Source organism: Seriola lalandi, unplaced genomic scaffold (genome assembly GCF_002814215.2).
Source record: "Seriola lalandi dorsalis isolate HSWRI2012SDOR001 ecotype SW California unplaced genomic scaffold, Sedor1 jcf7180002054901, whole genome shotgun sequence".
Taxonomy (NCBI): Eukaryota; Metazoa; Chordata; class Actinopteri; order Carangiformes; family Carangidae; genus Seriola; species Seriola lalandi.
The window spans coordinates 4261556-4289127 of record NW_019525453.1 but is presented as its reverse complement, the minus strand read 5'-3'; the positions used below and the strand labels follow the sequence as shown (position 1 = coordinate 4289127).

Here is a 27572-nt window from a genome sequence, read left to right as displayed (position 1 = left end):
GTCTCCCCCGTCCTGCCTCACTCTATGAGCGAGGCCGGAGCTGCTGTGAGTTGCCCTGTTGATGGGAACTGTTTGAGGCAACAATGAACTTGCACGGGAAGAGGAAAATGAACAAGCGGCTCCACTTATTACGCTACACTTCTCCGCCATATGGTTTACTTTCCTAACAACATTCATTAATGTAGGTGACTGACATTTTATACTGATACAGTAAATTGGGATTCACAGGAGTAGCAACCTTGTCTGGTTGTTGAAAAACATCACCAGTAATATGTTGCATTTTCACAGCACAATTTTAGTAAGTGCATCAGAAAATGTCAGGAAACAAAAATAAAAAAAAAATATACTCACTGAGCTTGATTGTGTAAAATGTCTCTCAGCTATTTGATTCAATTTACCACATTTGATACACTCTCAATTTGAGCTTTTCTCTTGTTTTGAACACGGCCTAAAAGCACAGACTTGAAATGGAAACAAATCCGTCTGAACAACCTACATAGCATCTCCCACCTCTTTTTCAGTTTTTATCTTGTTCCAAATATGGCTTGGAGAGGGCAGCATTCATCACTTGCCAGTGGCACGTCCTAATGAAGCCGTCGTTTGTCTGCCTAATGGCACCTGGGCTCCATCTGTCATTGGCAAGCCGGCGCACAGACATGCGGCATTCACCTTGCCAGCTCTCGTTCGCTGACAGAGAGGGGATCACGTTCGACCTTACCCCCTCACGTGTGTGTGTCTTTTTTTTTTTTTGCACGCTGTGAAATCCCTGTAACAACACTACTGTGCAACATGGCCTCTTGCACTCGGCCGACTGAGTGTTTTTGGCCAAAAGAAAGCGTGCCACTGCCTCGGTGCCACAGTTCCCCAATGTGGCTCAGACAGGGAGTGTGACATATGTCCGTGTTATCAGGAATGTGGGGTGGGTGTGCGTCTTTGCAGCTCGACAGCTGGAGCTGGGCTCAGCAGCCTCTCTTATGGGAGCATTTCATGACTCTTGCGTCTACTACACTGCCATGGCCTGAAGGCTGGTTTGACAACAGTTAACCTTGGATTTATCTAGCCCACTGCCTAGCTCAAAAGCACAGAAATACACACACACTCACACAAACAGGCGCAAACACTACAGTATGCAAGCAGACTGAAACAGCTCACTTCAAAGCCCGAATACAGAGTTTTCACACTCTCGTAGAGAAACATGCATTCAAATACACTTCAAAGGAAAACACTCCTCTCTGTGTTATGCATAGATGTGTTAATCATGCATACAGCACGTACACAGACACACACCTACATACTCATATCATGAAGGCTGCCAATCATCACTTTTTAGGCTTAGAACCGAGTCAACCCAGAAAAAAAAAGATCCTACTTAAGTATTTTTAGTGTAAAAATCCTCTTTCCCATTCATCCTCCCAGTTTGCCATCACTTAGCCAGCCTTATTCGCGTGCCTTCACGCCAGGGGGGCGTGGGGGAAATCCATTACATTACTTTATGATGCTACATCTGTTTAGCCATCCCTGCAAATTAAAGCACCTCGAAGCAGGCTCATCGCTCAGCACACTCAATTAAAATGCCTTGTGCCTCTGCCTTGTGCACAGATACGCTTCCTAGCCAACATTTTTTTTTTTTTTTTTTATGCTTTTAGTCTGCTGTTGGGTGTGCAGCGGAGAAGGCCTGAGATGAAGTAAAATAGATAAGCGTGGAGAAGAGGGCATTTGTCACGGAAGTAAGTAAATTATAGTTCTATTTTTTCTTTTTCGGTTTATCACTGTGCATACGCTATAGCCCAGAGATTGTGGATGAACAGCAGCGGCCAGGCATGTGAGTGTTTATTCACACACACACATATATATATATATATATATATATATATATATGCACTCGAGTATGCTGTATTCCTCAAAGTATTGCTTATGCATGGATGTATTCTTGTGGCTCTGTGTATGGACTCCTGTGTATGATCACCTTCGAATCATCTGCATTAAAGTGCAGCCATGACGCTGGTGCCGTGGAAAAACATGCTGCATCAGTATGCATGAGGTTGTGAGCAAATGTTTTCAACAGCAAAGTCAATTGATGTTTTTTTTTTTCTAATCTAGTGAGATTTCTGATGAATTACTTAACAGTGGCTCCTTTTCGAAGCATCCTAATCCTGATGTTTTGACTGTACTTGCTTGATTAGTTCAGTAAATCTGAACTGGCTTAATTAGTTGCACAAATCTCCCAGCGGATCGAGGCGTACTTATAGCCACTGGACATATCACTGGGTCCCAGTGAGGCGCAAGGATTTGTAGATGAGAAACAGCAAAAAACACAGTTGTTTTTAAGGAAGAGGACTGTGTTTGAACATTCCATACTACACATCTATCTTGCCTCTCTGTCTCGCTTTCTCTTCCTTTCTTCTACAGACCTCTGCCTTATTGAGGCTGACAATGGACAAGAGCGGCATGGCGAAAAGTAATTATGAGGAAAAACTGCATAGCTGCCCACGCAATCATCTGTGTCAGAGGCCACATAACGAAACACAGGGCTTGCTTAAATGAGCCTGACAAGCCCAGAGAATATTAATTTTCTCTCCCCTGATTTTATCTCCTTGCACATGTATTATTAAACCCTTTCTCATCAAGGCCACAATATGAAAGTGATGAATGGTCGTGCAGATTGGCAATGTAGTTCCTAGAAGTGTGTGTGATACGGAGGGAGGTTGAGCTAGAGGTCAGACAATACACACACACACACATGAACAAACACGGTCGAGAGCACAAAGTCACACACACACGCACACACACAAACACAAACACACACACACACACACACACACACACACACACACACACACACACACACACACACACACCCAGACGCTCCTCCCAGGTGGCTCACCCTGCAGGAGATGGCCTTAGCGGTCTGATTGGGGTGCTGACCAAAATGAGATGGTAGACGCCCCTCTGCCCCAACGGTGAATGGCAGGGACACAGCCTGTAATAGCCGCCACTTATGTGCCCTCGCACAAACACACCGACGTACACAAACGTACGACGAATTGGCTGCACTGCAGTGCAAAGAAGTCAGAAGTTAGAATTACAGGTTTGCCCTCCTGATTGCAGACCCCTTGGAGTGTGCAAGGCTCTGCCAGCTCCATGCAGGTACACACAGACTCATTACACAGTGTTCAGGCCCAATCAGTCCAACTCGAGGGTTCTGAAAGGGATCATAGATGGGTGTGCTGTGTCTACAGAGGGAAATATATATTTTGAACAAGGCACTCACCTTGCTTCCTGCCTTAAATAGAAACCTGGAATATGATCTCACCCACTTCAACATGACCATGTTCAGTTTCAAAGCGATACACATACTTTATGTTCTGCGAAATGTTCTGTAATATTGCCGTGTTGTTATGTGCTAGCTGTCAATGTCACTCAAGGTACTAAATAGCAATTGTGAAGAAAAAGGTTGCGCAAGTCCATATTCAACATTGTCTGGTTCATTTTTTTTTGAGATGTACGGTTGTTCACATACGAGAGGAATCTTCACAGAGAGCATGGTGTCCCGTTGAATGCACAGCAGATGAAAATGATATGATCTGGAAGCATATTTTTGCACAGCCCAAATTGGTACTGTGGAAATGTCACAGCATAGCATAGCATTGCACTTTACACTAAGCCATTCTAGGACAAATGTATTGGGACTAATAAGCTGGCACATTGTGCTAATGTCAGAATAATCCATATAAATTACGCAAAGCAAACCACAACTATATGGTGTGCGATCATAACATATTCTGCTAGCATCATTATACAGGAAAATAGAGATGGCAAATAATGTGTCCCCACGCTTTCAATCTGTCAGATCTCCATGTATTAAACATATCATTTCCCTCCTTATGGCCTCACTGCGACTCGCATCCCTGTGCGATTATCTATCTCAGCTGTCAATCTTCACCACTGGAGTTTACGTGAGCATGTAACATCGTCAGAATACCGAACACATACATGCACAAGTATCCACACACACACACACACACACACACACACACACACACACACACACACACACACACACACACACACACATATACAAATGAAGAAGATATGGTTTCACCAGAAAACTACATGATGATAAGAGGCTTCCCGAGCAGCAGCGGACATGAGAGGAAAAAAAAAAAAAAAGAGAATCGTTTCTTTCATCTGATATCACAACAGATCCCAGCAAGGGGGAATGTGCTGTAGTAGGAAGGCTGAAAAGATAGGGCAGGAACATGGTGTAGCTAAAATTAATAGCAAGGCTGCCGTTTGAAAGGCTTCATTGAGTTTCTCTCAGCTGAATCCTTATTGGCATCTCAAAAGTAACTTCAGAGTTCACACTGGAAATGAAAAAAAAAAAAAAAAAAAAAAAAAAAATCAGGACCTAGTTTAACATGTGTGAGTTGTCATTCATGTTGGAAAGTATTCACCATCTTGAGAGTTCTCAACCTTCAACTTGTACAACACGACCACATCTACAGCCATGCTAGCCGCTGTGTGAGGATGAACCTTTGCAAAGGGATGCCATGAGCTAAACGCTAACATCTACATGCTAACCCGGTCGCAGTGACAACGCTAACGTGCATGTTTAGGTTTTGTGTTTTCTACTTGCCATCAAACACACAGTACAATAGTGTCATTGCTTTTTTTTTTTTTTGGTATTTGGTCATAAGCCAAAATAAACATTTGATGTGATAGTAGTGCTAGGTTAAAAGTCAGAGGATCACCCAAGTTATTACAATACATCCTGAGGGGAACATGAATGCATGTACCAAATTTCACAGCAGTCCAGTGGCTGTGGAGATATTTCACTTATAAGTAAAAAATGTTAACTTGATGGTGGTGTTGGGGGGTGGGGAAGGGAGGGGGGGTCAGCAGAGCCCAGAGCAGTAATATCCATCATCTGGGAACCATGTATGTCTGTACCAATTTCTGTGCTATTCCATCCAGCAGATGTGGACACACTGTAGTGCCTGAGTGATCAGTTGCTGTGTTAAATGTAAAGTACAAGATTTTCTCAAAAAAAAGCCTCCAACAGTTGTTCAGATATTTTGGACCAAATAGGTGGACTGATTGACTTAGCGTGGCTAAAGAAAGATTGCATGTAACATCTCTGACACCACCTACAGGTATGTGACGGGAGGATTTGAGGGCTGGGTTTGTATTTTCCACACCTGCTGCCTCCTGGACGCCAGACTGGTGCCAAAAAATTTAAACTTGAAAAATAAGGAGGGTTTGATGGGATGGCGTTCGGACCTGAGACTCCCCTCAATCACAGACACATGCTCCTTTTAAATCTAAATATCCTTTTGAAGAAAATGTTTTCAAGACCGAAGCTATGACTGTTTACAGATTAGCTTCAGTGATGAGCCAATATGCCGGCAGTATCATACTAAAAACATATTTTGGAAAAAGAAAAAATGAAAAGACGTATTTTTGAGATATTGGTTACATACAACTGGAACATTATATAAAAGCACAAATATAAAGTGAAGGGTTGTGATTGTTTCACACTGTATGTAGGTAAACACTTCATTCTGTGATCCCACTCTCTAAAAACTGGCTCATCAGATGTTTATGTTCCATGTACAACTGCAGCTCCCCAGTGCATTCGCTCACTGCAAACTGTGTAGAGGAAATGGTGTTGCAGTATATTACTGCATGTCTTATTATTATTGTATAAACTGCCCATGTTCACATAAACAACTCCGCCTCATGTGACATATCAGTCGCTATCACGGAACGATCTCTTCCACAGCGTTATCTATCCCCTGGCTTCTTCTTCACAGTCAATAAACCTCCTGGATGAGTCTGAGCACTCTGATGTAACTTTCTATCTTTTTTTACACTGTATTTTTCATTCCAGCAAGTTACAAGTAAAGCTCATTACTCTTTTTCGACCAGAACAAACAGGGGTGGTTGTATTGTTTCATGGTGCGTACCCACTGGGAAACTAAGGAAAACAGACGTGTTGAATTTCAACTGGAAAATTATATTATGATTTGAATGGCTAATGACAGTCCATTCAACATTTTTACCTGCAGGATAAATATAATAAAAATGCCTCTGGGGCTTTATTGCAGAGAAACAAGAGTTGAACTTTTACCCCCCGGCAGTTTCACTGGATTCATTTACATCTCCTTTAAGGGTTTGCACCTTTTGACTTTTTAAAATTCTTTCTTAACAAAGCCACATATCAGTATTTATTTCTGGGTAAAGAAGCCAGGACTATATTCACTTATATAAATTGAAGTATTCTGAAGTAATAGGATAGACTTAACCTTTATGTACTGAAATTTAGCAGTAATTCACAGCAGCCCCCTCAACCATTTAATCCTCATACACACAAGATTTACATATCCCACTTGGATGTTCATGCAGACACATATCAAGCCTCTCTCTCTCTCTCTCTAGAATACACTGCATGAAGAGTGCACACACACACACACAGCCGTCACATGCCGGGCTAACGTGTCCTGAGGATACAGAACATCTGAAGGAAAGCAACACTGCTGAGCCCAAACAAAATCAGCCGGCCCATTAAATGAGGCGTGACTCAGGAATCGTGCGTAATTTCTCTTGATGGTGTCTCAACGTGTTTTAAAGTCATTTATATAACGACGGCGATGATTCACAGAGGAGGCGAGCAGAAATGGAGCAGAAAAAGAGCATATTGACTCTGCTGAGTGTCCCATGAATTATGTCCCCAAATGTACAGTGGGGCAGTTAGCAGAAGGTCAGCATCGTGATGTAAGCTCTGGAGGTCAGCACTGTGACACTGTGGCACCAACAAAGAATACAAGTGTTTCTCTGCTACTCAATTAGCTTTACAGCGGCAGCACACAGCTGTTAAAAATATCATTTGAATATTTATCCTCCATTCTCTCAACCATAATTGCAAACGCTCACACTGCATGTTACCAAGTTAAGCCTTTAAAAACACCTTCTGCTTATATATGAAATAATGAACGCAACTTAAGACCTCGCCACATAACTCTTCAACAGGCAAGCTGAAGAGGCAAGGCAAAGTGCAAATCATCTGCTTGTGTCATTCCACTTTATGTGACACCTTAAGCTGACAGACTCGGGGTGTCTGCACCCTGCGAAGTGAGAATGAAGACGCGAAAAACCAACAGTGAAAAATGAAAGTGGATGGAAGGGAAGTTCTCACCATAAAAAGACTGTACTCAGCGGCTAAGGGGGAAACTTTCTGCTGCTCCTCGAGGAGTCTCCCAGCACGTGCCCGGAGAAGCCGGGTGGCTTTGCTCAAACCACAGGATCACCGGGATGGAGATTAAGGAATCGCTGGAATACTCCAACAGCCAGGGATGTCCTCTGCGATTAGAGAAGCTCAGATGGCAGCACTGCCAGCGGAGATAGCAAATCGTCACTTTTTTTTTTTTTAATGCTTTTCTCTGGGTGATTTCATTCAAAGTGACTTACAGTACTATGCACGAATATAATTTTAGCACCGTTTTCCCCGGTTGGAATCAAACTCCTAACTATGAAAATTGGTGCCAGTCTTTGAATGGCACTATCCGGAAATCTGACAGATATTTTCAGTCAGATTTTCAGTCAGCCACTTATCGCCGAATTATGCTAACATACTGAGAACGTGTCAGATGAAATGAAGGTGAGGAGATGAGGGATCCATTAGATTACATGGTGGAAGGCCAAAATACCTTAGTGGAGGAGGTTATTTTTACATGATTGCAGGGGTGTGTAATTGCGATGCCAATCTCCAAAATTTAGCAGGAACTTAAAACCAAATCTCTCACCACTCTCGGAACTTGAAATGTAGAAGAAGAAGTGTGGACGGGAGATCTGAGGTTGATGTATCCAAACACCATACAAGAAGGGGAATTATCCATTCTGCCACATGAATCTGTCTGCAGAGGATTTTTATTGGTGTATACTAAAGACAAATATCAGAGACACTGTCACTATAAAAAAGGATTTAGAGGGGACAGACACTTAAACTTTAGGCTGGAAATATAAATCTACCATTTTTCTATTATCAGAGTTGTTAAAACACATACAAAACTATGATTCAGGTGACTTATTAAATCATTAACGTTCGATATTTGATGCATTTCAAGGTTACTCACGGCTGTGGTGACGTAATTTTGTCACGACCGGCTGTGATGTCTGATCTCAGCTTCCCCTCTGACCATTAGTAGTGTGTGATAATCAGCTACTGTCCAGTGCGACTGCTATAATGAACTGTAATTTAACAGCCCCTCTCCTGTCCACCTTCTCAATTATTCCTTTTCAGATTTGGTAGCGTGTGAGTGCACGCAGAAAGAAAAGCTAAAGGGTTTTGTATCTTCTCAAACAAAGGAGATCTCTGAAGAATTGGTTATTAGTTAAACAGAGCAACGCCACCACGAAAGGCAGCAGAAAGAGATGCCAAGCTGGAGATATGATAATGGACGACTTTTACCTCGAGGTCATTAAATAATTATTTTGTCTTAGGTTTAAGAGCTCGTGTTTAATACGGGACGTTCTGCCGCTCTAGTCTGGAGCTGCTCGAATGGAAAATAGTAAAAAAAATAAAATAAAAATATGTATGTTGTGGGATCTGCATATACAACAAATATTATGCCATGCTCGATCTATTATTCACGTTTGTGTCGACAACTGTGAAAGTGGGGTAAACTAAATGTTACTTGTAGCATGTGGAGCTTGGTGAAGGATTATACAGACATTACTTTTTCAGATATTAGGCTAATATGTAGCAGGTTATTTTCTAAATGTCTAAATCTATATTAGATCTAAAAGTGGGGTAACTCATCTTCATCTTGGATCTATAGGGCTCCAAGCCATTGTCTGCCTGCTTCTGTAATCCCTAATAAGAGAGACAAAAAGAAAGAGCCATGTTTCCAATTTGTGCTGTACGAAAAAGTCTTCTCTTCCATCCTGCCCTCTTCATTTTTCGCCTCCTGTGCCCTTTCCTGTTTTTTCCCTCTCACTGGGCTTTACTGGAACAAATCATTAGTAACACATACTGCTGTTTTTCTCTGGGTGAGCCAGGCTAATTTTGACACACTCATTATGCCTTCTCTCTCTCTCTCTCTCTCCGTCCGTCTCCCTTTCCTCTCCCCTCAAACGGACTTTCTCTCATAAGCCCTGACCTTCCTCTTTCCCCAGACGCTGCACACTGGGCGTGCAATACATCACTGTAAAAGCTGGCTCTCTCTAGGGGAGAGGTGCCTGGGGTGAAGCCCCTCCCGGGCAGGGGTCGAAGCAGGGCCACAGACCAATCTCTGTCCTAAGTCGGCAAACTCTGCGCCTGATCAGAGGTCTGCTTTCCCGCCAAGAGCCCACTGAAACCAACAGCTCGGACGTGCTAGTATGTTCCCACCTTCTATGTTCTCAAATGTGTGTTCTCTCCCACCCTCTTGATGTCGTGTCTGTTTTTGTTTTCCAATCTTTTCCTCCCTCCTTGCTCCATGTCGGACCAGCGCAGGGCACGCCTGGAGCCAACTGCAGCGCATGCCAGGAGGAGAAAAAGAGGGAGGGAGGGAAGCAGATGCTTGTGACAGTGTGGGGGCAGTAATGAGGGTCCCTACGACGGAGAAACAATCAGTAAGGCCTGAACACACAGCCCACACACACACACACACACACACACACACACACACACACACACACACAAGCGCGCCGAACAGCAAGGGAGTAATGGGCTGGCAAAGGCCCGGGGCCAGTCTCGCTGACACACACACATTCACCACACACAACGTGGTGAATAATGAAGAGGGAAACCACCACCATCACTGTCAACCACTCACTGAGCAGAATAAAACCAGCCAAAAAGAATATTACCCGCACCATTTTTTTTGCAAAATATTCATTTAGAGCAAACAAATACCCAGCCTGGCTCAGGTGAATCAGCTCAGTATGCAACTACTGTAAGAGAAAGAGGAGGGGTGGTGGTGGTGGTGGTGGGGGGTTTCTGGCACTCTCAGTCGTTCTGTCTCATGCCAGGACAGCACATATGACATCCCAGTATGTTCCCCAAGCCTGCCTCTAATACGCACGCAAAGCCTTTCAAAAGAATTACCCCACCGATGGGAGATACTTTTATTGTGGCGGACGTTTCAGTGAGAGGGAGGTTCGATTCACCAAAGCGAGGGGCGTAGAGGAGGGAAAACAAACGGTACTTGCAGAGTGTGGGGTTCATGTTGCCGCAGAGACATTTCAAGAAGTGGGACAGAGGAGAGAGTGCATGCTGAAGCGAACAAGGTTTGAAAATAGCCTGGGATAAAACAGAGACAGCACGGCGGCTAATATACGCACGCACGCACAGAACGCTGCAAAAAAAGGCACACGACCACAGCAGGAAGAAGAAGAGGAAGAAGAAAAAAAAAAGCGAACACGCGAAAACAAAAACGCATGCATAAATATATGCTCAACACACGCTTGCTTGCCCAAACAGAATGCAATCTACAGTGTAAGTCAGCGGCATGCTGAATAGTCTCGGCCAAGGAAGATTGATTACAATCGATTATATCACCACAGGATATGGTAAGTCTTTATCTGTCTCCCGTTTTAAGGCCCACAGATCAATCCACTGAGCTTGATTTGGCTAAGGCAGCTGACACACCCAGGAAAGACCTACAGCATGGGAGACGTTAAATAAAATGATATACACAGAAGACCTCTGCTGTGTCTGATGTGCTGCATTACTTCCTCACTACCCTGCATCATCATCGTGACCTTTGGAAATTGCTCATTATATTGAGGCTGAGTAAATATTTGTAGTTTATGTGGTTCAGTTGCTATAAATGCAGCCAACAATGTTCCTTAAGGTGGTATTGTGCATTGTTTTTTTTGTTGTGGAGGTAAACCGTGCTCAAGACAGAGATTAACTGCAAGGTTTTGAACCCTTTTATTTATTTATTTATTTATTCTTTAAGTAGCCAAGACGGTAACCAAGGCTGAGGGGGCATGCTGGCACCAAAGTACCACCTAAAGTCTTTGTATTTGTGTGTGCATGGAGGTGCGTGTGTGTGTCAGCTCATAACTTGTACCAGGCATCTCAAGACTGACAGCAGTCACTTTGCATTACTGTTACAAATACAGTGATGCATTTGACCCTGGTGTTTAAACTAGCCTCTCCCCCGCAGATCCGAACAGACAGTGACACAGTTACAGCCCCATACACAGACTCTCTCTCACACACACACACACACACACACACACACACACACACACACACACACACACACACACACACACACTATTACAAATTTTTCTGTTCCCTGCTTGACGCTTGGGAGACAATTTGAAACGGTGGGTCCGTGGACGATCAGCCCTCTGCTGTAATTGGGTCCCTTGTCACCCAGCAAATTCATGTCAGCACTGGTCACATGGGATACTAATCTAAATGGCATCAGTGTCCTACTTAGTGTGTGTGTATGTGTGAGGGAGAGAGAGAGAGAGGTATGGAAAGCAAAAAAAAAAAAAAAGGTGTAGTAACTTTGAGAAGCAAAGTGAGAAGCTGCTTTTAAATTCTTTTCAGTGGGCAACACTGCAAAAGAGCTGTATTCCAGCTGTGAATGTAACAACTGAACATGCAGCCTGCTTCAGTTTGTTTCTAAGAAGTAAATACAAAGGGGAACAGTGGTCTGGACATACACAAACAATTTCCTGCCATTGATTTTGTTTATTGACCTGACGCAGCTCAAAAAACTGGGCAACATTTGAAACTTCAATTCAATCAGAGTTTTTTTAAAAATGGGAACTCTATACAGCCGAGAAGGAAAACAGGCAAACATTTAACAAAAAGAAAATCCAAATCAATGTGGGTGCCAGAGAAGTTTAATATAACCTGTGGAGCTGGAGTGGTGAGATGTCACTGAGAAAAGCGAAAACGAAAACAGTCTTGTGACCTTTTCTCAATTAGCAGTCATTTTCTTTAAACACCTAATTGTTGGCTAAACATTCAGCAGAGGTGTATTCGGGGCTGTGCGCATTCCTGTTTGTTCAGCGCAACATACCAGCTCAGTTCAGGCTCAGGTGCGATGACAGGTTAAAATACACCCAGATAGCTTTTGACATCCACATCTCAGTGTGGTCAGCCTTGTTTGGATGGTGGGGAAAAGTGTAGAACGTAAAATGTGTTAGTGGTTTACATAAAAAAAAAAAAAAAATGGCAGCCCTAAATAAATCCAAACCTTCCTGCCACAACAGTGCAGAAGCCAACCAGGTGTGAGCTTTACAGCCTGTGCCGACGGCCGTTCCCCAACTGTGACTGAGTGAACAAGGTGCATAAATTTTGGGGAAAAGAGTACGAAAGGGATAAGAACTTACTATGTCAGAGAGCTGTAATGTGAAATTAATCAACAGCCCTATAGCAAATCAGAATTACATATTCATCCAAGCCATTGTATAATGAATATAAATGACCTTTTGAGAGCTGGCTTTATTCATGTCCTGCTTCCTCAAGTAGGCTGAGGATGAGCCACTTTGGCAGAATTGCTGCTACAATATGAAACTAGTGGATTGTATTTTTAAAAAGTAATGTTCATTTACATCATGATAATGAAGACAAAAGAAAAGCTTCACAGAGACAGCAGAGAGACATAGAGGCCGAAGCAATACTAACAGAACTTTAAACAGCTTATTGCAAAGAAGACAATATGATATATATACAGATATAACTATCATCAAGGGGTGCATTACAGCGAGTGTATTGCTTGAAAGTCAGATATTATTCCGACAATTACAAATACAAATATCACTGATTCATTTCAGTGAACAAGCACAGTTACATATGCAGTGTTTCTGGAAAGGATCAATTCGAGATCAAATTATCTTCCACACTAGAGACTAAAACTGACTTAGTGTAACATCCTGCCAACACAAAGAGGTTTCTCCATCTGTGATCCATAGTCAAAACAGATCAAGCAATCTGGATTGTTTATGATGTGTCGCACCTGCCTGCACTTCAGACAGCAGGAAGCTGATCAGGATTCTTGCCTCGACGGCTTCGTGTTGAGGCAGGTGGGCGAGTCTGTAGGCTACAGCTTTAAACTCTGAGAGCAAGTTCGTACAATCTACCGTGAAAGTCTGCGAGTACCATCTGTGGGGGCTAAGTGATGAACTAGGAAGCTGCTGACAAAATAATTGCAGGCATCTAGAAATGAGGCTGAGAAAAGGGAATTAAAAAAAAAAAAAAAGGAGCGTGAAGCAAAGTGCTCGAAAGACAGGATGGACAGAGAGAGAGACAGAAAGTTTGAGTGAGAGGTTGATAATTATCAGGAGGTGAACATTAAGCACTGAGCATGTGGGCTTTCTCAGCTCTTAACACTGCGCTAACACAGCGTTTGGTTGGACGTCAGTATCAGGACACGCGTCATTCTCAGCTTTTGTATGTGTTTCAGCTACAGAGACAAGAAACACACCCTCAGTGCTGTGAGTAACAGAGAGTTATGCAATGAGCGGACGGTCATGGCAAAGTAATGGGTTAACTCTCCCCAGCTGAGAACCTCAAACTTCTATCTGCTTAATAAAAATGTCAAAGGTAATTGCTTTTAAAATGCCTTCCCCTGCTGCACACCATCAGTGTTATCTGATGGAGACTGAACGTCTTGTCCTGCTCCTCACAGGAGCATATTCCCCCATGTGAGTGTCCTTCAGACGCACCACAGGGTTCTTCTGCTGAGAGCCCTTTAATGGTTAAAATTAATGGCTGTAAGCTATCACACAGCGCAATTTCATATTTCTCTCTCGAAGGGCTGAACCGCTTCAGCCCACAACCCTCCAATGATTGAACTCACTATGGCAACTGAACTCAATGAATGACATGACTGCCCTGTGGGTATACCCACCCCTCTAATTGTAAGACCCAATGCACGCAATTACCTGAGAATGGACAGTGTGACCCATGTAAAAGCCTGCACGTAAGGTGGGCAGGTAGGTAAGGAGTGCTAAAAGGCGTCAGTTAGTAGACATCAGAGATACAGTACGGCCTTTTATCAGGCCCACCCAAGCCTGACACTTGTTGAAATGCAGTTAGACTGACTTCTGATATGAGATCAACACAAACAGGAGCTGGTAGATCCATGCTCCTTGTTTCCAATGAAGTACCCTCCTGTAAGTGCAACAACAACAATAGACCCGATAGAACGAGACCAACTCACCTTTCTTTTTGATCCATGCGCATCCAAATTGCTGTTTGGGTTATTGTGTGTACTTGCTGGTGCAATTAAGTGCAGAATGGGAATGCTGTCTACCCATGACAGATTACTTGTATTTGTGTGGCCTTTCTAAACCATCCACCACACCGCACCAGTACGGCAATTCAGAGCAGCCATGAGAGAAGCTGATGAGATGCTGACTATTGATTCTGCCCACTGCTCTGACCAGGGAAGCAGATACGACGTGAAATGTGACTTGTGTGTGGTCAAACTAAAATTCACCAGCAATTTGTACATGAGCACAGTACAAGAGAGAAATACTTGAAGGCACAAGCAAGCATGGCCACCTTGGCACACACAAATCCAACAAAGAAACAAAAAATTAATTAAAAAAATGCGCGCATCATTCTATGGTAACAAGGTCAAACACACATAACAAGTGAGGCCAATTTAGTGAAAGTTGTAATACATTGCTGCAAGAACATTGCCTACAGGCTTTACATTTTATATGGAATACACATTTGTATCAATCAAGATTTTTACAACTATGTTGCTGTAAAAACAAAGAAATACACTGCATAATACTGTGTTTTCCCAGAAAATATGTATTTTAACAGTATAGAACAGTTGTTTTTACAGCAACTACTTATAGAGACATGTGATGCTTGAGGAAAGAGGATCACTTGATCCACTAAAATACCCGAGGAAACAGTTACCAGAGGTAAGAAAATGATAAAAGAGTGGTGTAGAAAAAGAAAGACTGAAGCAAAAAGAAATATCTTAGCTGCAAGAGAAAACACACGCGTGAGCTACAACTTACTCAAGACATGTTCCTGCCCAAAACACTGAAGTTCAGGTGAGGCGTTCGAGGTATTGATTGGGTGATTTGTATGTGTTGCTGGAGCTCCTGAAATGTGTCTAGGAACATGTGTTGATGGATGTGTCTGCGCCTGGGTTCTCAGCCTGTGAGGGTCAGGGTGGGTGCTGGGAACGCTCTGACAGCCTCAAGGTTACCCGCCTGGCACCAAAACAGATGGATGCTCCTCATCGTAACTGTCTGTAATGTGTTCAACTTAATCATTCCCTCCCTCTCCCATACAACATCTCTGTGCTTTGCTCACGGAGGCAGTTTGCTGGAAGTCTGAGAGGAGTAGTACTGTATGTGTCCAGAGACGGCAGTCGAAGTCATGATTTTATTTATCACACCTCCACATCTTCTCGTGGGTGCAGCAACTACGATATAAGGTCGTTAACTATTATGTACTTGGCCTTTTTCTGTGTCTTAAAAGAATGGCTCAACATTTTGAAAAACTTTATTTGCTTTTCCTCTGAGGTTGAGATGAGAAGATCAATATCAGTCTGACATCTGTGCACCAAGTATGGAGTCAGGATGTGTCAGGCCTAGCTTAGCATAAAGACTGTGGAGAATGGGGGGAAAAAAAGCTTGGTTGACGAATGGGACATGGGCCCGGGAAGAACCCATTCAATTTTGGTACATTTTTGTCAATCTCTCAGGAAATAATGTTTAGATTTAGATGTAAAATAGTAATATAATAGTAAATTTAATATAATAATCTGGATCTAGTGGAAGAAAATGTTGTCCTTGGCAAAGGTATACACTCTACTGAGTGTCATTCTAGTTAGCACACTGCATCTTGTTTGTTTAACTCTTTCACAAAAATGAAATGTAAAGTGACAATTTGCGGTTTAATGGGGAGTAATTGGCTGGAGCTGTTTTCCCCCGTCAACAGTGTTTATGTTGAGCTAGGCTAATCACATCCAGACTCCATCTTGTACTGAACACTGATTGATACTCACCTTCTTATCTCATTCTCAGAAAGAAACCAAATAAATATGGTTAACTATTACTATAAAAAAAAATAAAGAAAGTAAAGTTGCGTTCATTGTTTTTGCCTAATTGGGAGCAACAAAACAAGCTGAAAACACAACACTAACTTATTATCTTCTTATGAAGTTGTTATGGCTTGTGTGTTTACAAACGCCTCCTAACAGGACTGATATTCAGTGTCCCTTTTTTTTGTTGTTGTTTTACACAAACTTCTTAGGGAAATATTTGGCTCTTCAGCTAAATGTTCCACTATGTTCACTAGTTAGTTTATAATTTTGTCTGTGTAGCATTTGGTGCTGGGCACGCACACAGGCAGTGCAATTCACAGTTCTGTCGTTGGTTCCTTGCTATTTTGCTGATTGATAGTCAGTGGCACTAATGCACCTAGAAAGAGGCAGTGAGGAAGAAGACATTTTATACTAGCATGGCTTTCAGTAGAGCACAATACCCCCAACCAAGGCCAAACAATCCTACACATAGATCCAGACTATTATCTGGACCTGTGTTCTGCACCAAATTCTACAAACCCATAGAGTTTGACCAAAATCTAATGGGGTTCTTCCCCGACTCATGCCCCATCACTCTACCAAGTGTGGTGCAAATCTATTCACTGCTGGAAAACAAACAAGCGAGCGAGCAAACAAACAACAAACAAACAAACACGGGTGAAAAGATAATCTCCTAGTTGCAGGTAAAAATGGCTTTGTAAACAGTTTTTATGATGAAGGAAACAAACTCAATGTGTTAGTTAGGTCTCAAGTATATGGGGAATTGTTATTTGTGAGTAACGGTAACTTAAATTACTTTACAAATGTATTCCACGGGGCATTGTTAATAAGAACAGAGCCCCAGGCCAGAACACCAAGGCAATGAGCTGAAACGGCTAAAAGGCTCAATAGCAGTGAGGGAAACTGCAGAGTCAGGTGCTAATACTCTGTGGGTTTATCATTACAAGTGACAACTTTCACATTACCTTTAGTCATTGCTATATAAACGTATTGAGTAGTGCAGCTTTAAGTCAACTACCAATAATCAACCTGCAGCAGGACCAGTGGCTCAGATATACAGCTAGGTATTCACATATAAAAAACAAAAATGGAAAACTGCTCATTTTGTCAAGAAACCCATGTATTGACACTCATGAGGGGTAACATCTCCCACTCTCCTCCATCTTTTTACCCATTTTTTTTTTTTACATTCTCTTTCTTCTAGCCCTGGGGCATTAAGGCTCCACAGCACTGCATATATCCAATTATACCACGGCTCTGAGCACGGCAGTGACACATCGATTGACACAAGCGACATCCAGCCTTATCACAGTGACATGATGCAGTGCTGGGCAAGCATCATTAGCCTGATCAGCCAATAGCGGGACAGCTCGTTAGACCCCCAAGGGCTGGACGTGCAGCGCTGGCTCTAATACAGATATCATAAGACAAGGAAGAGGAGTGATAAAGTGATGGTGAGAGGATGAGAGATTATAAACCTTGGAGGGACAATGTTATGTGTGTGTGTGTGTGTATCTGTTGCGGGCACTTCCACTGGGTTGAAGGTGGGCAATTACATGTTTCCTCAAGCCACAGTTACACAAAAACAGGGGTAGCTTCCTCAAAGCAGCAAACCTCCATCATCCACAACATGTTTCGCGTGTGACGATACTGCAGGCAGCTGTCAAATCTTTAAGCGGCTGTTGAAGTGTTCAAGCCACTTGATCATGTGATCTCTCAGTCATGTGGGAATTTTTTTTTTTTTTCGAGCCAACACGATCGCCTCAGCCATTATAACAAACAGAGTGAGATCATTTCAAAGTGTGCTTTTGGGATGGGTTGTGCCCAGAGGACAAATCGTTCTCTGTGGGACTACTTTGGCCCATTTCTGATCTACCTGTGGTATATATAGGCAAATGTTCTCATATTTCTATGCTCCACTTGTAAGCTCTCTTTAGCCAAAAGGTACTTTCACATATTGTAGGAAAACTTTCTTTTGCAAGAAGAAAAAAAAGATGTTGTCTACTCTACCACTCTTAATCTTAATACAAAAAAATATTGATTGGCTGCAAAAATGTATCTCAATTAAAAAAATACTGATTGGCTGAAAAAGTTGTCCATCTATTATGATCTAAAGTTGCCACATCTGTACCCGGCTGAAACTCTGCCAAGCTCCACGGTGACCCGCGGTGTGTTTTATAGCCAACTAACCCCTGCCCAACACCTGTTTGCTCCTCCAAGCCACCTCGAGCTACTTAATCCCATTTACAGAGACAGCATCTTAAATTATTCAATGCTCAAATAAAAACTTCTCCGGTATGCATGAGGAGGTCTATAGATAATCCACCAGCAGCCTGTGCATGTGCTTGTTTTTTTTTCTCATTTGTTTGTTTATTATAAAACTCACTCATCATTGACATCATGTCAAAGTGAATGGTGCCATTGTGTAGCTGACTTTTTTTTTTTTTTCCCTCCAGGTTTAATACTGTTGAGCAGATTCATCAGTCAATGGGGAGAAAATGCTGTTATTATTGATGATTTTCTACTCAATAGAACATTTTGGGCCAGAGGAAACACAACTTGTTCCTCAACTCCCACCTCTTTTGTTTTTTTTTTGTTTTTTTTCTCCTCTCTTCAACGAGCAGAGGAGAAATGACTACGAGGCGAATGCCATGATTATTTTCTTTTAAATAGAGAAGGAAGCCATGCCGCTGCTGTGTTAGCAGTTAGCCAGATGTGGTCACAGCCTTCTGAGCACGCCTTGAAAACTAAATTAAGGACATTGGGTTAAGCAGGAGCAGAGGGTTCGTTGGGATCGTCGCACTGACAGAGAAATTCATCACTAAATCTATCTGAGCAATTACGGATTTCAGCATCAAACTGACGACCAGTTTCCTGTTGCCTGTCTTCAGCCTCCCTCTCCCCTCTCCACACTCTCTGTTTGTTTACCATGCTCCCGACTGGGGAACAATGCAGCGACCTTTGCAGAAATAATTCTATTACGTAAGTTGAGTAATTGCTCTAGATGTGGAAGAGGAGTGTCCGCTGCTCTTCTTGCGTGGCCCTCAGCTCCTATGTCCTTGGATTTAAATGAATCTCTGCGGTATTCATAGAACCTGACAGGGAGAGGTCCGCTCAGAAAACAGAGGGGGGGGGGGGGGGGGGGGGGGGGGGGGTAGGAGAGGAGAGGAGAGGAAAGGAGAGGATAGGAGAGGAGAGGAAAGGATAATAAAAAAGACAAAGAGAAAAAAAGAAGGATAGATATGAGACGACAGGGAGATGGAGATGAGCATGACAAAAGCAGTGAGCCAGAACCAAGCAGGATGAGAATGCTATAAAAATAGTCCAACCCCTACCCCCTTTTTTTAAGCAGTACTGGGCATGACATGTACCTCCAGATTGTCCAAGTGGCTCTGAGAATGGCCTGTACGGTGCAAAGAGCCCTGCAAATTCTCTTTTTGTGTCTTGTTCCCATAAGTAAAGGTGTGCAGTCACAAAGTGCAGGCTGCAGGGGTACACAAGAATAAATGGAAGGAGTGTAGATAGTTCCTGCCTGCTGAGGTTCCTCTTTTTTTTTTTCTCTCTCTCCTTCTCTGCCACCTAGAGCCCTGTTGGCTACAATGGGGGAGAAGCGGAGAGGGCACGGAGGCTCGACGCTAACAACTGGCGCAGATGAAACCGCGAGAGGCTTTACTGGCAGAAATGTTCACTTTACTTTGTTCAAGTTTCTTTATTTGGACGATGGGCACAGACGGAGTCAGAGAGTAAGACAATTACTGATATTTGCTGTGAGCCATCAGAGAGTGAGAGACCAAGAGAAACAGAGGGACAAGCTCCACTCCCACATTGTTAATTAGAATCTCTCTCTCTCTCTCTCTCAGCACTGTGCTCACTGAATAAAACAGTCACAGAACACACACGCGAGCACAAGGCGAACACTATGCTAACCAATTTCATCTTCATCAAGCTACCTCAATCGAACAATAAAATTGTCGGTAATATGATTGTATCGCTCTACACTGGGTTTTGCATTGTTTGGGAGAACACACAATATTCTCCCTGTGATCCATAAGTATAGAAATTGGACAGGCTGTGGGTTTGCAGGGGGGTGGGGGGGGGGCATATAAAGAGAGAGAGTACAAGAGGCAAAGCAGTGGAGGAAAATAACAGGAAAGCTGATTTCATGCTCAGGGGATTGCATCTCATTTTCTCCCAGCACGGAGCAACAGTGTGCGGTCCTGCTTGTGGATTTACTGCCACCTGGTGGTGTAAATCTGCGCTGCTGCCCTTAGGGAACCGCACAGGGGCACAGGCTGCCATCAGAGTCAACAACAGATGATTGGGTCAATGCAAGAGGAGTAAACTCAACCCCTAATCTTGGGCAGACGGCGTCATGTTGACTCGTGTGCGCGCTCTCTGAAATGTAAACTCCAGTGAAGTTCCCAAACCAAACTGCCTGTTTGCTTGACTTTGCCTCTTTTATCCTTTTCAATTCCTCTTCATTATTTATTTTCCTGCTTCTAGCTCAGGAAATGAAAAGAAATTGCTTGAACGAGTACCAAAAGAAAAAGAAAGTCAACTACAAAATTCCCATTAAGTGCAATACCGCTCAGTTAAGAATGCCATTATACGCTTGGACTGTCCAGTCAATATTAGTGAACATCTATCTACAAAACCAGCAACAGAAGAACTAAGACTTAAACCTGCAATGTCATGAAGATGTGAAATATGTTACTATCTAAGCTCTTGTGTTCCAAGAAGAAATATGTCTGTGTCAATATGAAATCAATGAAAGCTCACTTTAAGTCAACCCAGCCAGCACCAGGAGGTGAATTAATGAGGGCTTTTCATCACTAATTAACACATAAACACACAGCTCCCATCACCAAGTGGGAACAGGAGTCGATTACTCGCCCTGCATGGAGACGATTGCATCAGATAGATGATCTTTTGCAGAGGAAAAGAAAGAGGGGTGTTAGAAGGAAAAGCTGAAAAAAAAAAAAACAGATAAATAAAAAAATAAAGCGAGAGAGAGAGAAAAAGAAGAAAATTGGGATTTGAGAGATATGAAGTCATACACAGTGCTTGGGTCTAGCATCAGAAAGGTCTGGATGATTAGGGGATGCCAGGACTCACAGAGAGCAGCTCTCCTAACAGCCTTCACCACCTCATTAGTCTGGCCCAGCAGCAGTATGCCCCCACTATTAACCGCTAAATGAAAGACCGGCAACCATGATTACTGAGGGGAAGTCCCTTGTCGTCATGGGGATGAGAGATCCCTATACACACGCATGCACGTACGCACGCACACACGGACTCACACTTCTACTTCTACGATATCTATTTGAAGGGCGTTTATGAAAAGACGATTGAGGCAGAAGTGGATATTTTACACATCATCAGTCACGGCCGTTTAATCCGAAGCCCAAAATGTGAAAGCGCGGGACATCAAGCAAACCTGTTAGGACAAATTGCCTGCATTGCAGTAAGGGAAAAAAAAAAAAAAAAACACACTCTCAACAAATGCTGGCATCTCTCAGTTGCTTCATTTAAAGATCACATGAAGCTCTTAGCACCACTTTCATGCAGCAAATCCGACAAAGGCTTAATAGACACATGAGTGAAACAGCTTCGGAGTCCTTGAGTCAAGAATATGAGATTCTCTGTTGAAGCTGCATCCAGTTAGGTTGTATGTAAGTGTGTGGGAGTATGTATGTACTGCACATTGTCAGAGTGATGTGTGTTCGTATGCACTCCTGTACACAGGATACGGTTATGTAATGTCAGCATCATACTGCAGTTGTGTGCACCTGGTGTTGACTGAATGCATATGTGTTAAAGGAGCCCTCAAACAACTTAGAATTGCACTTCAATAAAGGGGGTTTTTGCGCCAGAGGCAAAGATATCCTGAATTTCTTTTCTCAAGCATGGGCCAATGTACAGGATCCTACACTTCCCATAATGCAACTTGACTTTTGTTAAACACTTAACAATGCCCGCAGTTTGCAACACTGGCTCTCTCCAGAGCCCCAGAAGACATTATACATCATTTTTCAAATGCCTTTTCAATCCACTTTGGCATGTAGGAATCAGTGGAGTGCTCCTTTAATGCACTCAAGTGCAGGTAAATCTTAAGCCAAGCAGTACTCACGGTCGTTGCAGTGAGTCCCCGTGTAAGACGTCATGGAGCAGTCACAAGTGAAGTTCTCCCACTGCTGGATACACACACCCATGTTGGCGCACGAGTCCTCCTGGCAAGTCGTGCTTGGGCCTGGAAAACGGCGGCAGGGAGAGAGAGAGAAAGAGAGAGGGATACAACAGGTGCACAGTCAAGCAGCAATAAGACCTACCGCTGAGCCTTAACAATGCAGGACCCATGCAGAAGAAGTGCACTCTAGAGAGGCAGATATACAGCATGTGGGCCTAGAAGAAAGAACAAGGAGCGAACAGTGCCACCACAGGAAGCCTGACCTGGAGTACAACACACTTAAAAACAGTCTGAGGAATCCTGTTTCATGCTGGGTAAAAGCATGGCACTAGCAAGGAGAGGCACCGAAGAAGAGGTGCCAGGTTTTCACAGGATCAACAGCACGCTTCTCAAGCAGTGGGAGCATCAGCATTAGACTCTGAATTAATTACAGAAAACCAGCTGTACAGGATGCTGGTTTACTTCTAATCTGCATTTAAGACATGATGCTGCAGATGAATTAGATCCCAGCTTGGCTGGTGTGATGACACTGTCAACATCCCTTAATTTCCTTCTTTCTTAGAGTGTGTACAGGTGGATTTGCATGCAATTTTTTTATCATTCCAACATGTTTCCAAAAAAAGTTTTAGCAGAGTAAAACTTAGAATACTGCATTCCCTCTATGGACAAGCAAGACAACACATAAAAAAAATAACCTTTCAGCAAAGGACTCATGGATAAAAACTCCATTCAAGAATACCGGTTTTAAAAAATGGCATTAAAGTGACCCTGCTAGTAATTTTCCTTTCTAAACATCTCTTTCAGTGTGAAGACGGTGAACACTAGACACACTAGACAGACAGAATTCATGAAGAGCAGAGGAGAAAAGAAACGCACGCAAAGAGCGCTTGAGAACACGCAGTGCATATCCTTGTGTATGCACTTCAGGCAGACAGGAGTTGAGGAGGGTATTCAAAGTCAAACTGGATGTGTGTTTGCTATTCCTCTACACCACACATAGCTCTTAGTTTTGAATACTTTTACTGAGAGGGAATGCAGATAAGGACAAGAGCACAGCAGAGATAACAAGATAAACAATCCCCGTCGGAGTCTAGACAGACACGGGGGAGGGGGAATCTCGACAGAAACCCTTCCGATAACCACAGAGGAGACAAACGAAAGTAAGTGAAGTCAAATTAAATAAAAAGTCCAAAATAAATGGCAGACAAATGCAGGTAAACAGTGTTTAAGAGCAATTGTCTTGTGCAAGAAAATGTGAAGAGAAGAAGACACTTGAAGTTTGCCGGCTGAAAGTGCATTTACTGTGTAATGTACAGTGATGGTAGTCGACCAGGCATCCCCCATAATGCGAGCATACATGTATTTCTATACATCGCATCAGTGTGGATCTCATGTCTGTATGCACACAGCGGTACTCGTTTGTTAGTGTGAGCGACGGAGGATTTCTCTGTGTTTGATTGTTGCAGCAGGAGGCCGCTCGCTCTCTGAAAAACACTCATCTGGGTAAAGTAGCATGATGGGTTTTTGAGTAAATAAAAAAAAAAAGAGAAAGAGAGAGAGAGAGAGAGAGAGACAGAGGCCTGATACATCAGCAGCACGCTGACAGTGTTTGGATGTGCAGTGACAGCCTCTTTCTTGTGTCTCAACTGGCATTTTCATAGAAGAACACGGTGCTCTCGTTGTCTGCCTCTGCTTTTAGACGATCTGCATGACTGCCACATATTCATTTGAACGTCACTTATCTGACCCCATCTGTTCACTCTCTTTAATTATACTGTGAACTCAAATTCTTTGCAACTTTATCGGGTATGTCCCTCCACCGAGCTTGGTGGTTAGCAGGGAACATGCTATAATTGCATTAACATGATCGATATATGTATAACACATGTACTGTGTGTCTCCATTCACACTGCAGCAGTGCTGTAGTATGAACCATAATAATCATACACAATTTTTTTCCCTCTGTTTAATTAATCACTTGTGTTGCCTGCAAGTAGTCTCTCTCTCTCTCTTTCTCTATTTTTCTCCTCTTATACATTTTTCTTTTCAGAGAACAAGCCACCTCTGCGGCACCAGGGGGACATTATTGCCATGGTGACACCCACGATGCATTGCACACAGCAGACTTTCAGGCGAGCAGGCCTCCGAGAGGCGGAGTTTAACCCTCTACCTTGCAGGTCGGCTTTGGTGAAACCAACTTTGTTAGCGCAGAAAGAAAATAACAAACAGAACAGAGCAGAGCGGAAACAAGAGTAAAGGTTAGTGAGGGACCAGCATTGTTAGAGTTCTTAAAACTTGTACAAGTTTCACTTTGGCAGAGTGCAACGTGGGCTGTTGACCTGTTAGTGGGGTTCAGCTGCTGTGTAAGCTCCTACGTAGTGGTGTCTTTGTCATAATAAGTATGTTTGGCATTAAATATCACGGGTCCATCCTCATAAAGGCTGCTGTGTGAGTTTGAACTTATCTCAATCTTCTGCTGCCCTCTAGAGGAAATATGTTGAGGCCTACACCATACACAAGGGATATCTTTTTTTTTTTTTTTTTAAACACAATTACGTTTTAATTGGGAAATAGAAATAATCTATAAAGCACAAAATTGCTCCAAATAGTCTTGGCATGGGAGCATAGCAGAGTAGCTAATATGGATGGAAACAACCTCAAGTCGAATCTGACTATAACAACAAACACATCAGCAGCTTATTTTTTATTCTGTTTTAGCAGCACACTATTTTGCCTGAGGATTGTAATTTCAGGGGCTGGAGAGGCTGGAGAGGTGAAGGGGAAGTCACGATGGTGGTTAAACATAACTCTCATTAAGGGGGTTAATTAAAAATATCTTGCTGTGTAAAATTATCTGCAATTTAGAAAGATTTAATAAGACATGAACAGATTTGTTTTTACTTGCAATGCTTTTGTTATTTGGGTTTAAATGCTTCCAGTTATCCTAAAATAAAGTACATAAAAAGCCATTATTAAAGAAACTGAATGACAATTTTTACCCTGTAATGTGACAAATACCTGGCAAAGAAAAAAGAAAATAAGTAGGATTAACAATGCCAGCGAATGGCTTTAAGGGCTACTGAAGAGCCGTCTAATTAGACTAATAAATCTCACACGGCAGGTCATGATTCTTAGACGCTACGGGCCATCTGTACCTTCACAGCCGCGCTCAATCTGCCCGCTGCGGAAAAGGGCATCATTGATGAGGTCTGGCAGGCGGCCATTGAGATCAACTGAGGCCAAGCAGCCCTGGAAGCCTTCCCGAGAAACCACCAGCTTAGGGAGGTTCTGGTACATGTTGGGTCCCAGACCTCCGATGAACAGGTCACCTGAAGGGAGAGAGCGAGGGTGGGGGGGGTAAATGAAGTGTAAGGTACAGAACACTCACATTCACACCTATGGGCGATTTATAGTCACCATTTCAGCTAAACCTGCATGTCACCGTGACCATAAACCACTGCATCACCGAGCCACCTTTCGACTGAACAGTTTCTTTCAAACTGAAAACTGTTGATTTTGAAATATACCTCAGTTCAAAATCATTTCTTACTTCTCCTAATCTCTTTTCCTCGTGATACAAATATTTCAATAGGATAGAATGAAATTATAGATACATTTAGTAACTCAGAGCAGATACACATATTGTGATTTGGAGAATTAATCTTGTATCCCATTACATGCTAAACAACATAACACCATAGCAGTGAGTTCATGACAACAAGCCACTGGTGGTGGTGAAATTATGCTTGGTTTACTTGTATGAGTATTCCAAGTTGGATTCGGCAAACTCCAAACAAATTGCTCATTTCAACCCTGAAGAATATCACCTGTTCACGGTGTGATTTGATCAACGGCCCTATCTATGGCACTAAATCACCACACACTGTAAGCCCTCCCGTTGCAATCAATTTGTGGGTGCGTTTCATTCCTAAAAATGTCACTTAAGACTAAAAAGAAGAAGTTCACGCTGCAGACCTGCTGTTAGAAATCAGCAGACAAAAATATAACAACGTTAGCAGTGTTAGAAGAGGCACTAGGGGACTGAAACAATCGTATTTGCATTTTGATTGCATTGTTCCAGATCTCTGACCTCATATAAAACTCGAATGTGGATGTTTAATTAAAATGTTTAAGAACCTCTGACTTAAAGTGTATCAGCAGTGAGGAAAAATTAAAAGCTGATTCACTCCAACCCTATTTTTTTCTTTTAAACATAATTTCTTATCTTTGGAGAGGATGTGAAGTCATTTCAAGTCAAAACGCTAAAATTCAGTGTCGAGCTGTAAGTCTTTTGGATTTTCTCAAGTCAAGTCTGGAGATTTCCGATTATTTTTCAGACTATACTTCTGGGGATGAGGGGATCCTTTTGGGGTTGCATGATATTCTTTGGACTTCATTATGAATATGAATATGATAACTTGAATTTCTCCGAAAGCGAGGATGGGGTACCTTTAAGGTCGAGGTTCTTGGCTCCATTGACATTCTGGGTAACTGACTTTGAGTCCACCTTGAGAGTGTGTGTGTTGGAAACATCCCGTGTGATAACCACATTGTGCCACTGGTTATCATTCAGTGGGTTGTCACTGTTCCCCTTCAACAGACTTGGCCCATTCCCCAGGTCGAATACATAGTGGATAAACCTGGGGAAGACAAGAAGAGGCAGGAGATGAACAGATCAGGGTTTTATTAGTGTGTGTTTTTGTGTCTGTGTGTGCTGTATGTCTATTTTTATCTTCCCAGATTGATTGATTTTAGTAGAAAAACTCTCAAAATCAATAATGACAGTTAAACTGATAACAATCTTCACTGCAACACAATGATTTCTATGTTTTTACAAGCTCACAAAAGAGATCGTTGCTCGGCGATGTTAAATTAATCATGTCTCAAGGAACCAACAACCTGCACTGATATATTAACTGCAATAACAGTCACTGTCCCCCTCACCCTTTGACCAGTTCGACAGCGATAAAGTCATTCCCGTCTCCGCTGTTGAAGATGATGAAGCCATCGGGCGAGGTGGTTTTGAACTGAAAGAAGAGGTGCATTGTGGTATAGGCCTGCAGGGTGGCCAAGCCGAGGTAACTGCCCTTGGTCTTGAAGGTGACTGGGTCGGCGATGATGAAGCGCATGCCGAAACGGGCGTTGAGCTCGCAGAAGTCGATGTCTCCGTTCTTGCACATGTCGATGTACTGCATGCCGTTGAACTTCAGGCTCTGTGGGGAGAATGATTGAGAGATGGTGTTAGAAATGAACTGTGAAGCTTCTTTAATTTCACTGGACCCAGATTTCCACTGTAATATAATATGCAAAGTTATAATTGTGTGTTTTAGTCGCACCCAAAGGGCACAATCATGATGAAC

General features: G+C 42.8%; 1 protein-coding gene across 2 annotated transcripts in view; it reads right to left on the bottom strand.

Moving 5' to 3' along the window:
- The window catches only part of nrxn3b (neurexin 3b), a 282518-nt gene that overhangs the window by 138033 nt on the left and 116913 nt on the right, over positions 1-27572 (bottom strand). Inside the window, exons 14-18 of one of the 2 annotated variants that reach the window (XM_023430082.1) lie at positions 27157-27425; positions 26662-26852; positions 25368-25541; positions 24383-24409; positions 22156-22275 (exon numbers count right to left, since the gene is read on the bottom strand). In XM_023430082.1, coding sequence (XP_023285850.1) covers positions 22156-22275; positions 24383-24409; positions 25368-25541; positions 26662-26852; positions 27157-27425 — 781 coding nt within the window. The remainder of the gene's footprint in view (positions 1-22155; positions 22276-24382; positions 24410-25367; positions 25542-26661; positions 26853-27156; positions 27426-27572) is intronic. The other variant, XM_087180355.1, reaches the window with a different exon arrangement.